General features: G+C 39.1%; 1 protein-coding gene across 1 annotated transcript in view; it reads left to right on the top strand.

Annotated features, from left to right (window-relative positions):
- DISC1 (DISC1 scaffold protein) overlaps positions 1 to 12,439 on the top strand; it is a 218,184-nt gene that overhangs the window by 17,049 nt on the left and 188,696 nt on the right. Inside the window, 2 exon segments of the mRNA XM_064509255.1 lie at positions 4,192 to 5,189; positions 9,576 to 9,645. Of these exon segments, the coding sequence (XP_064365325.1) occupies positions 4,192 to 5,189; positions 9,576 to 9,645 (1,068 nt within the window).

Here is a 12,439-nt window from a genome sequence, read left to right as displayed (position 1 = left end):
CTTAAGTGTTATATAGTGAAGAGTAAAAACTAACAAGCACTGAATTATTTTGGCAAATATTTTGTTCATGACATCTTGGAAATTTAGCAGTTGAATAACTGAACTCAGCAGGTAATCTTAGAAATCGAAGGAACCATTGGTGAGATAATTATTCTTAAATGGGGACAAATATAATGCAACTCGACCCTTTCTTGTCATCTGTAAATACACTTTATAAAATGGTAGATAAAGTATAGCTAACATTCAGTAATTAAAATGAAAAAGCTGAATGAGATCTTAATGTTTCAAGGGTTTTAAAAATCTATATTCAAAGGTAACTTCCTTTGAAAGCATATTTGAATAAAGAGACTGTAGTGGTTTATTTTCAAATAGCCTGTATTCAGATCAGTGCCAAAAATATCACAAAATATTCAAAATAAGTTGAAATTCAGCAGATGAGTCAAAATATAATTAATTAGAAACCTGCAGTTATGTTTTACATATTTTATAACATAGGAACTGAACAATAATTGTTGTTGTCATATCAGATTGATCTCTATCTGAGAATGGTGAATTTTCTTACTGATACGTTAAACTTGTGTGTCTTCATGTTTGTAAATAATAAATATTATCATCTCGCTAACTTCATGCATAGTTTAATGCATGTTTTTAAGACTTCCTTAATAGAAGCAGCACTACAGAAATTGCTTGGAGCAATCCTTGGATAATTGGCTTTGGATATGACCAAATATCTTCTCCTTAGACACCACAGTTACCCACCCACAGATGCTCTGAAGATGAATTTATTATTCTGACAAAAATCAACAGTGTGTAACGTAAATGTATTGAGATAGCCAAGCTTTTTTTAAAACTGCATATGTAATTTCTCAGTCACTTCCAGGGAAAAATTAATGAGCTTGTAAGCATTCTGCATTACGTGTTTAAAGCTGGGGGGGAGGAAGGAATTAATCACTTCTGAGTTTCTATTTTGATCTATAAAATCCTGGTGGACTTTATAAAAATGTGAGGTGCTTAAGGTAAATCTTACAGATGCTATTAGAACATTTGGTCAGAAAACTTAACTGCCACTTTTGTGGCTGAAAATGAAGACTGATTCTCTGAAATAAATGAGGTGAACCTTCTGCTGTCCTTCAGCGTTGCGTTGAGTACGAGAGAATGTGCTTTTTCTGCTGGTGGCAAATGCTCGGTGGCTTCACCTTGCCTGTTGCATCTTGCTAGTGCAGCTGGGGCAGCAGCAGCAGGGCTGGCCACCAGGCACTGCTCCCGGCTTAGTCTGTTCCTTTGTTCTGCACTGTTAGTCTCTGTGAAGCGTTAGCCATCAGGAAAGTTTGTTACGGTGAAAGAACTGTTATAATAAATTAAGCTCTTTTTTGGCTTTCATAATTTGGATTTGAAACAATTTGCACGTGATCTGGCATTAGAATAAATCTCTCTGCATCTTCTTCTAGGATCTTAACTTATGTCATGGTTTTAAAAGTTGCTTTGTGATGTTACAGTTGAAAGACCCTTCTTCCATTTGTGATTTCTCTTTCTCTCTTCATCTTTCCCCCTCAGTAGCGTGATGCATTACACACTACAATGCAGTTTTTCTGAGTTCCCTCCAATTGCTTTCACCCTGTTCCATTTTCCGTAGTCTTGGGGTTAATTGCCAGGAGCTTGGCAGTTACTTGATGTGCTTAAAACAAAACCATGAGGGAATTATAAGAAAAATGTGAGACCTGCCTTTTTTTTTTTTTTTTTTTTTTTTTGAACAAGCCAGCTGAATTTGGTTCAGTTTGGTTTCTTTTTGCATACCTAAGATGTAGAAAGCTATAAGCGGAAGGCTGTGCAGAAGAACAAAGTCTACGAAAGCAGATTTCAGATATACGATCATGAGCAGCAAAAACGATTCTAAACTTCAGGACGGGGATATGGCGAAATGATAACCATGCCCTTGAAGGGTAGGTGTAGAGCCCCAGGGATACCTGTTTGCCCGGATTTGGTGATGGCTTTTGCCTGGATTTGGTGATGGTGGAGGGCACTGCTGTTGCTGCCTTGCTGAAGAGCAGGCCTGGCCGTGGCCATCCCCTCCCTCCCCTGGCCTGGGGCATGTGGGGCTGAGCAGGAGTGCTTGAACAGTAGCCATCTGTCAGCTCTAGCGATCCATGGGGATTTAGTGAGGCTGATTTTTAAGCTGATTTTAACTAAACCAGGGAACCTTTTCCTTTTTAGAGGCAAGGCCTGTAGCTAGCCTTTGCAGACTGTGCCAAAGTGTATCCAGTCTTAGAAGGACTGAGTTTTTCCTGAGTTCTGCTGATTTGTTCTCAAGTTTTGACTGTTGTTTTATATAAAAACTATAAGAATTAAATTCTGAAGAACATTTTGTTTGAGTTTAATTCCCTTGCTTCAGGGACAGCTTCTATTTGTTATGATTTCTATTAAATTACTCCCAGTAGAGCATTTCACTGTCTTTTTATACTAGACAGGCTGATAGGACTTCATAACCTTTTTTATTTCTAATTTCTGTGATGCTTTTTCCTCTGACAAATAAGAGATAACATAAGAGACAGCTGGGGTATTCTAATTTATGGTGATAGGTAGCAAAATACAGAAACTTAACCACAGTCCCATGGTAAGATGACAATATTGTAGTATGTGGAAAACGTTTAAATTGCTTTCGTTGAAGGTTGTTTTGAGAAGATATAGTGAATGTTGGGAAATGTCCACTGGGAAGTTTCAGCTATTGTGCCTAAGTGATTTGTATATCATGTCATTCAGATGAGGTTTGTTTTGAGACTTCTCTTGGGAGTTGTTGAGATGTTTATATTATGTGCAAATGTATCGGTGTAAAAGTTGACAAAGGGTTGTAATTAGAAGTGAGTATTTAATATGCGTTAATGTGGATTGTTCTGTATTGCGTAGGGCGGAGGAGAAACTTGCTTTTTTGAAATGCCTCTGTGTCGGTGATCAGGATTATTCTAATGCCTGATGTCCTGGCAGTTGATTTTCTTTCATTGCATAGAAGGTGGCTGGTCAAGGGCATAATTCACATAGTCACTAGATCCCTTTGAAGGGTGATTCTGGCCAGGTCAATGTGTTTTTGTGATACGAAATGGATGATGGTGCAGAGCTTGTATTCCCATTGATTGTTTGCAGGACAGAACAGTGGAATACCTTTTTACTAGCAGTAAATCCATAAGAAACTGAAAGTATTCACCATGTTATCTTTTATTTTTTAACTCTTGGCATATGTGACATTTTTTCAAATTGTTCATATATTTTGTACAGCAATATACAGAAAACAAAGTCAAGTTACTAAATTTTAATCCTCCATTTTTAATGGTTTTCTTTATTTCAGATCTTTGTATTCTGCTCTGAAAGCTGCGAATCTATCTTTCCATCTATGTATGCAAAGTGTGTGGGAGGAAATTGAGCTACTGAATTGAGAACCTTTTCTTAATAGCATTAATATTGCAATAATAATATTAAATATGTGGTGATAATAGTTTTTGAGGACTGATGGTCCCGATGCAAAACTTTTGTTGTTAATTCCTACATTTTGGACAACAAGTAGTGCAGTAAATCTAAATGAAAAATTATAAAATATCTTTTTAGTCTGTGGCCGTACATCCATCATTCCACTACAGATTCAGTTCTCTTCTGGAAGCAGGATCTAAAACACCTTGCTTCTGTTAATAAAACATGAATATGAACACAAAACTGGACAGAAGCAACAAAAGATGCATGCAAAATTTCTCTGGAAGTGTGGTTCTCTTTTTAATGCAGGTTCAGTGCTATACTAGATGTGCTTGTATGTCTGAAAATCATTCTGGATCAGAGACACTAAAGTGCTGTGCTTTATCATGCTGCTAAGTGAGTTGAGAATGGAGAATCACAGAGAACTACTATGAGGAGGGAAGATGATGTGATTCGTCTTGCACATCTTTGTGTCCTGATGGACATAATTATATTAGTGAATTCACACAAAAGCAAGTGCAAATTCTTTAGAAAGTGAATGAGTATGCACAGAGTTCTCCAGTAACAGCTTTTCTCCCTTTTGCACAGCATGGTCAGTGTCTTTGTTTTGCTGAAAAGGAAGCTGATGTATCGTCTGAAATTCCTGGCATAATTACTTTCAGGTGCTACAATATTTTAAGCCTAGAAAATTGCAGAAACACTTTAATGACTTTTTTTTTTTTTTTTCCTTTCCAGATGCTCTGGAGCACTTAATACCTACAGGCTCTCTTCGTAAAAAGAAACTGGCAAAAAGACCTGGTTACATGAGGCCAGAAGCTCAGCAACAGATAGAGTTTCAGTCCCTGAGTGCCTGCAAGTCATTCAGCCCAGAAGAGCTCAAACATGGCAGAAAGCATTGTGAAGACTTTGAAAACTGCTCTCTATGCAGACAATGCAAAAATAACTTTGAATTCTTATGCTGTTGTTCAGTTGCAAATAGTGCCGTAGTTCCCACTGATGTGGTAACAACATTGGCCACTGCTGGAAATATGCCAGGAAGCTGCAGAAATCCTTCAGGTTACAAGAGTCCGCAGGCAGAAAACATAATTACACCAGTTTATGCTGCCACAGCCACAAGCAAAGGAAACATTTCTACTGTATGCTGTTCAAATGCATGGCAGACAACCCATAGTGCTAAAGTAACTGAACCCCAAAAGATGTGTGTTTTGGATCAGACAGAAGCAAATAACAACTGTGAATATCAAAGAAAAGAAGTTACTTCTCATTCCGTTCGTCCACACGATAACTTTAGTTCAAGCTTCAGCTTCATACAGCTCTCCCTGAACTCAGCCTCTGGAGTAAGTGATGCTGAAGGCACGTCAACTGCCAAGGAAACAGAGTATGTTCTGCATCCCAGCACTGCGGGAAAGCTACAGAAACTAGAAGAGAGGGAAATAACTCATGAGCACTCAGGAGCTTTGCATTGCTTCGCTAGGCCCGGTGAGGATTTGAAGTATGAAAATGAGAGCACAGTGAATGATAAACTACAGGATTGTGAGACTGTGTCTCTCTCAGATACAGATGCAACGTTTTCATGTTCTACAGACTCCTCAGATGCAGCATCTGCTGGTTCTTCTGTCACCTCAGGCTATGAAAGTAGCTTTACTGTTAGTGACCATAACTGGGATACTTTGATGAAAAAGTATGAACCAGTACTACTGGACTGCCTGCTTGGCAACCGCAGTACATTGAAGGTTTGTAATCTTCTTCATCTTTTATTTCTCTCCCTCTCCCCCTGCCCCATTTCTCCAAACCTTCATATTTATAGTGCCAGTGTTGAAGTTGATGCAGGAGGCAGGATATTAATGGCTTTTGTGGCATTTGTTCAGAGATTTGCAGTAATGTGTTAGTATGCAGCATGTTAAAAGAAGCATGCTAAAAGTGAGAAAACCCTGTTTCCTTTCCTTTTTGGTTGTTTAAAAAAGTGATATTGTTGCAGTAGTCAGTTCCTATGTTCTGCTGAAATTATGATCCTCGCTTCTAATATGTCATACATCAGTTTTTGAATTCAAGAAGTGCTACTTCCTTTCAGAGGGGCTGTTTTGTCTGCAGTTTGGAGTATATGTACCAGGAAATTTGGGAGCGGGAAGAGCTATTTGCTGGATGCATCATGATTTAATAACACTGAAATTTGTGATGGGAAATGCGTGAGTTTAGCCAGAGATCTCTTTGAGTGAGGGACACGTGAGAATAGCCACTAATCGGTATGTAGATAAGTGTTCTCCCAGCATGGAAAAATGGAGTCCAAGTCCCTGCTCTAATTCACACTAGGAACTGGGCCTTCCTTTCTTCCACCTCAGAGGAGTACTGTACTGTTGGGTTAGAAGTCTGCATTCTTGCATGTATACATACCAACATATAGACATGCAGCCTCATTCATTGAATTCTTGGGTGGAGGGAAGCCTTGGAAAGGCTCAGTTATGTTCCATCGTAAAATATGGTGGTGTTCTTATTTTTTTCATCTCAGGTATTTTGGGGAGTGTAGGGGGGCATCAGAGGGAAACTATTCTGAGCCTACCTATGATAAGGAGCCAAATACTGACTCTGTTGTGCATATAGAAAGCAGTAATGCAGAGATGAGTGTGGAGAGGATAGATTTCATGAATTGGGTGGTGTGTATTTTTAGGAGTCTCTTAGTGCCCTAGGTGTTCTGGAGCAATGTCTAGGATGTCTGTACACTGCAGGTGTAAAGGCACACACAGCTGAACTAGCTCTGCCTACGGTAATTGTGCTAAACCAGCATGGGCAGCGCTGCAGAAATCCAGGTTCTTGTGACTTAGCTCAGCTGTACCTGCCTGGTGAAACAACCTGCTCTGGGTCAGCCTGTGGGGAGACTGCACAGCCCTTCTGTTTAGGGGAGACAGAGGTCGAGAAACATTTTGGTCAAGAAACATTGCTCTTACTGTCCTGTATCTATCATCTGACCTGGGCTTATAACCATCTCTAGTATTTATTTTTCATAGAGGTTGCCTACAAGACTCAAATTAGGTTCTCGTATGTACTTTTGCAAACTTCATATGCGTTGACATGGGGCAGTTTCTTTGACTTCATGTGTGGAATGACAGCGTGCTCAAAATCTTGGATTTTTGGGGAAAGTAATTCTCTGCAAATTTGGGAATATATAACATAACCAAAATACAAGTGGTTTTCCCTCTTTTTAGTATGCTTTTTTGACAGACAAAGGAAACACTTCTATCTTTAATTTCTTTATTCATTAATTCATTGAATAGAGAATTGGGGATTTGTGCCCTTAGATGTCTTTGCTGTTGGTTAGCCAGTTGTGTATGTTTAATTTGAATCATCTTCCTATTGTAATGATAATGAGAGAGTTCTCAAACTTTGCAGAAAGGAACAAAAGAAACTGTAGTCCACAAAAGGAGACAATACTTTACTGAAGTTGTTTAAAAGTAAGCTTTTTCTTATTTAAAAAAGTGATGATCACATGGTACAGATATAAGTCATGCCACTCTGAAGTGACTGAACTCTAAACATCTTAATAGCCTGCGAAGAGAAAGCACCTTATTGCGGCCGTATCAGTCAGATAGCCATGGGCATGTGTGTGCTGCAATACCCCAGCTGATTTTAAATGACCTGCCATTGTGAATGCATGATGGGGTAAACAGTGCAAAAAGCAGCAATGCTGTACTCTGGGTATAATGGTTGTAATATATCATATATATGAGAAAAGTGTCATTCGAACCATTCCCACGGCAAGCTTCTTTAGAACTCTGTCAGAAGTGTGGCATAAAATACAGGAAATAATTTATGGTGAGGATTCAGAGCTCCTCTCTTCACTAGGTTATGCGTTCCTCACCAGCCTCAGTGACCAAAGATTGGTGTTTCTGGATGTGAAAAACAAATTAAAAAAAGGAGGAAAAAAAAAAAAAAAAAGCTTGGAGGGAAAGGGTGTATATGCTATAGTTTTGTGGGGTTTTTTTTTGCTTATGTAGTATTACATTTAGAAGATCCTATAGCATATTATTAATCAACTATTTTTGATTCTTTCCTGGCTTTGGCTTTTATAGTTCTTTTCTGACTAGTTTACTTTCACTTAGCTTATTTAGTAGGGATACCATAAATTTAAATGCCTTGCCTTATTTGTGTGTCGATTGTGTAGTCAAGATAATTGAGTATTTCTATTAAGTTGCTGATTGGCTGTAGCTATTTTTTGGTATGAAGTCTAGAAATTTAAAAGTAGAGGTTAAACTGTGAAGTAAGGAGTTTGGGGGGAAGGAAGTCTTGTGGAAGCAGAATGTCTCAAGTATGGATTTTCTTGCATTGGAAAAACGCTTTTCCAAGCGCTTTCAGGCTTTGGGCTATGACAATAAATATGCTCTTTCTTTTTCCAGCTTACTTTTCTCGGTGCTGATAACAACTCATTGGTATAGGTCATGTACAAATTTAATAAGAGGAAAACATTTTTATAACTCTAGCTATACTATGCTAGGCTGTGGCTGGTATGGCAATGAGGAGAGAACTGCGTACCTTTTAACGAAATTTCTCTGTTAAATTTGTAACAGCCTTTGAATATGGATCTGGCCTTCTGATTTTTCAGTAAAAGATGAGACTTTAGAGTTTTGGTCAGGAACTGTCAAGTAACGAAGAGAAGCAGTAACTTTTGTAATAAGACTTTATCCTAATAGGAGTTCTTTTGGGTGTGAAAGCGTACTTCCTCTGTGGTATAGCTTTTTTGAGTGTGTTCCTCCCCATCTAACATTTGCAGTGTGAATGCAAATGTTGCAGTGAAAATGCAGATGTTAAGGTTTTGTAGATGAGCCTAAACTATATTTTAAGGAAACTTCTTTGTCTGCATGTAAAAACAATTTTCTGTGCCAAGTATGCTCATCCCAAAATATTCATGCTGTATTTCTCTTTTCACTTGCAGAAGAAAATGCAGTTTGCATATGCAAGTTTCTGGATTTGTTCTGTGCAAAACTGATATACACAGAAAATTGATAGAATGAGCTCAGAAAAGAATATTGACTAGAATGTGAGAACCGAGTAAATATGATCAAAAGTGGATGCAATGTTATAAGAGTATCCTATAATGAGCTTTACTTTGAATAATTAAAAGGCTGAAAAATATCCTGCAATCACACAATTTCTTTTGCTTTTCAAGAAATATTGTTAATCTTTGTAGATGTTTGGACTAAGGCCATGCTTGGCTCAAGTAGTTACAGCTCAGCCATTTTGAAATAGGTGTGTCCACTGTTACGGAAATTAGGCTTGTCGGCCACCATAACAGGGCCCGACCCTAGGTTCCTGCAGAAAATTTCAGAGCCAAATCAAAGCAAATTAAATAAATAAATTTTAATGACGCGCGTGCGGTAATTACAGCTCGAGCTGGGTGCCTCCGAAGAGGGACCCTAGCATAAACAAATCCTGGGCAATTATAGTTTTTTCAACTTACATTTCCCACCCCTCATGTGGTAGTTAGACCAATAGTAATCTTTTGGTCTGGGGTCTCCTGCTCCTCACTGGGTCTCATCGTCATTCTGAGGTAAGCTGTTTTTCTCCTTATTTTTGTTTTTTGCGGTCTCTGATGACGGTTGTACCTCTGTTTTTGTTGGTTCTTACTGTTGTGTCTTAAGGTCCTGAGGACGAGGCGATTCTAAATCATAACAATTAACAGTGCCCCAGCTTGAGCTAAGGCTTTGTCCCTCAAGGTCCTAATGCCCTGCACTGGTCTTATTTCAAAGCCTTGACACCCTCCCTATTGGAGTGTGAGACGCAGGAATGCAGACTGCTTGTGACTTCCTTATCTTCCTAGCTTGAACCAGCTCTGAGGCCCTTTTCTTACTGGACTAAGTAAAAGTTCATTATTTTATCTAAGTGCGGCCTAAGGCTTCAGCAAATTTAGCTACTCATGCTAAGCAAGTTTTATATAAGGTGCGCTAAGTGGCTACCTCTAGACAGTTTCAGTTCGCTGTTCTTTAACATCCACTTAATGTGTGTTGAGCTTGACTCGCAAACTCAGGCCTCTCTAGTGATGTAACAGTCCTGTATATTTGTATCTTGTAGAGGTTAATAATGATTTTAAATGGAACTTCTTCACAATTAACTCTTTTCTCTTTATATAGATAAAATCCTTGATCTTACGGCTTCAAAGGCTTCAGGAAAAAGCAGTAGAGGAAGATGATTATGACAGAGGTGAGACATTTCTTATTCCCCCACAATCCCCATTGGATCATGCTGTTCCTCTATTAACTTTGTTTTATATTTGTTACACAGCTGCGGTTAGGTACTGAAGGTAAGAGTTCAATGAACTCTATTGTTTATTCTGTAGTGTGGCAGGAAACAAAGAAAGAAGTAGGTCAGCAGCAGGTAGCAACAGTTTTTATTTTCTTGAGCTCCATTACCATGTGGGAAGGTTGAAATGTGAGTATCCACCATCTGGATCAGCTGTTTTGAAACAGCATGACTTTTAAAAGTACAGAAATGAATGAAAGCCTTGAATGGGGAAAGGACAGGCACTGCTTGCTGACAGTGTGTGATGTGTTGCTTTCCACATTTAGTTATAGCACTACAGCAGAGCTCAAGCACAGAAATGAGGTCAGTAGCTATTATAAAAGTGAATGATACTGTCCTGTAGGATTAACTTGATGTCCACTGAATTGAATCAAAACCAACTACAGAATATGGGGATACAGCTGCTGGCAAATATCTGTATTTACTTTTCCTCTCAAAAGCATTGGCACTTCTGATAAGCTGCATAGGTGCATGCATGTGCTAATAACTAGGGCATTTGTTAACATGTATCTGAGGTTTCTTGATGTTTCCCTTTATAGTAGCCCATGTTCAGATACTCATATTTTGACAGTCTTGAAGTTCTGGATGAAATTCTTCCTGCTAGATTTGTCCTCAGTAGGCAAGTACTGCAAACATTTCAATAAAATCTGCATGGGCACATCTGAGAATGAGGCTGGAGAAAAATAGCTCCTCTCCCTCCATTCTTTTTTTCCCAGCTTTTGGGGCTTGGAAAGTGGTCAGGTCTGATTTTCAGACTTCCAGCTCGCCTTTCAAAATTAATGTGCAAAGCTGCATGTTTGTACCATGGCTCTGTTACCTCTCCACCTCACCTCACCAAAAGAAAAATTAAAAAGGGCTAAAATGTGTTTTAACACAGTCTAGGGAGTAGATGTGTGGCCCTCCTGGAGAAGTGGTTCTGTTGGTCCCTTAAAGGTTGAACTGTATAGAAGATAAGTCTGCTACTATCCAAGTCATTCTTTTAGCGTGACATTTCCCAAAGCGGTGAATTTGTGTGTTAAAAGCTGAGCATGTTGTAGGTATTCATGGGTTTCATCTCTGTGAAGCAGACATAATTGATGTGTATGTTTTACATGTATAACACACTATATATATTTAAGTGTCTGTTGATTGAGTTCCCAGTTGGAGACTTCCTGACACATGTTTAGTAAGTACATGTGGTTCCCACAGATTTCAGCTGGAATTTTTTGAGTAGTCACCCATGTTGATAGCAATACTTGGAGTACGCCAGGTTTGACATCTGCATGTGATGCTGTGTAGTCATTGATCACACTGGAAAATCGTGATTTGTCTAATCTCACACAGAAAGCTCTTGTGCAGTTTTCCTGGGTGTTAGTCTGGGATTTTCAAGACGGGCCCATCTTTCTGTTGACCCTCAGTTTATCAATTACATTTCTCAGTTTCTACCCTTGTTATCAGATAGGCAGCAGAGGAGGCAGTCTTGCATGAATACCCCTTGTACTAAAGGAGGAAAAGTCTCTTTTGGGGTAAGGGAGGGGGGGAGAGGGGCAATAGCATGTGATCTGTATATTGAACAGTTAGTTAGGACTTTCAAAAACATGAGTGTTCCCACCACCCTGAATTGTCAAGGTTTCAGTTTAAGGGATACTTTCGAAGCCTTTACCACCACTGAAATAAGCTTGCCTTGGTAAAGGCTTTGGTATTGATCACTCAGTGAGCTGGATCAGGAGTTGGTTTTGGCTGAAAACTAATCTCACAGGAGGTTTTAGGCAAAGTTTACATGAGCAAGACAGGGAGCAGTGCAAAGGTGAGGAGGGAGCATCCACAGACATAATTTCTGTTTTCTGTGTTCGGTCTGGCTCATGTGCACAGGAAGCATTTGTCCTGATAAGAGGTTAGCTACTGAGGCCCTTGAAAGATTTTGCCATGGCCTCCTGCATTGCTTCTGAAAGCGGAACTCCAGCATAATGCAAGCATCCTCAGAAAATGCCACGTTCCTTTGCAGTATGTGGCCATGTATTCTTAATTTTATCACTTCCTAATTTTTGAGTCCTTTACCTATTTTTGGTCTTACTGGTCCTTGTTCCTCATCTAATGCAACCATTGACCTTTTTTGTGTGTGTGTGTGTGACTGCTTTTCATTATTTTCCTGACATCTGAACTGACTTCCTGAGGTTTTTTTCTGTGTAATGTAGGCTGTTTATCTCCAGGGAAAAGCTCAGATTGAGAAGATATGGAACCGCAAGAAGAATTAGAACTGTGACCCTCCTTCCTCCCCTTGTGGTAGTGTGCTTTTTACCTTTGCTGTTACAACTACATTGCTGCTCTCAGTAGAATACGAAGTCCTGTCTGGTGTGCAGTTAAATCTAAAAGCTTAGTAAAGAGCCTACAGATTGGCCCAATACCAATTTCTGTGTTGAACTGAAATCTGTAATTAGTCTCTTTTAAAGGGATCTTATTGCCAAATATTGCTATCAGGGAATGGAATTGCTAAATGTGCAAAGCCATGATGTGGTATATAAATGGAAGTATATTATCAGTGAGTGGGAGAAACTGGCAGTATAGGCAGAGGTCTGAGGACATGTTAGCTAATAATAAAAAGAAAATTACTGTCCTTGTAATTTGGGGGTTTTCTTTGAATATAGAGTGAGTCCTCTATTAAGAGAAGAACTGTTTTGAACAGCATGTGGTAGTAGCATGGGTTCTGCTGATTTGG

The sequence above is a fragment of the Dromaius novaehollandiae genome, chromosome 3 (genome assembly GCF_036370855.1).
Source record: "Dromaius novaehollandiae isolate bDroNov1 chromosome 3, bDroNov1.hap1, whole genome shotgun sequence".
Classification (NCBI taxonomy): domain Eukaryota; kingdom Metazoa; phylum Chordata; class Aves; order Casuariiformes; family Dromaiidae; genus Dromaius; species Dromaius novaehollandiae.
Note: the sequence above shows the minus strand (reverse complement) of the source record. Positions and strands in the feature narration are given on the sequence as shown.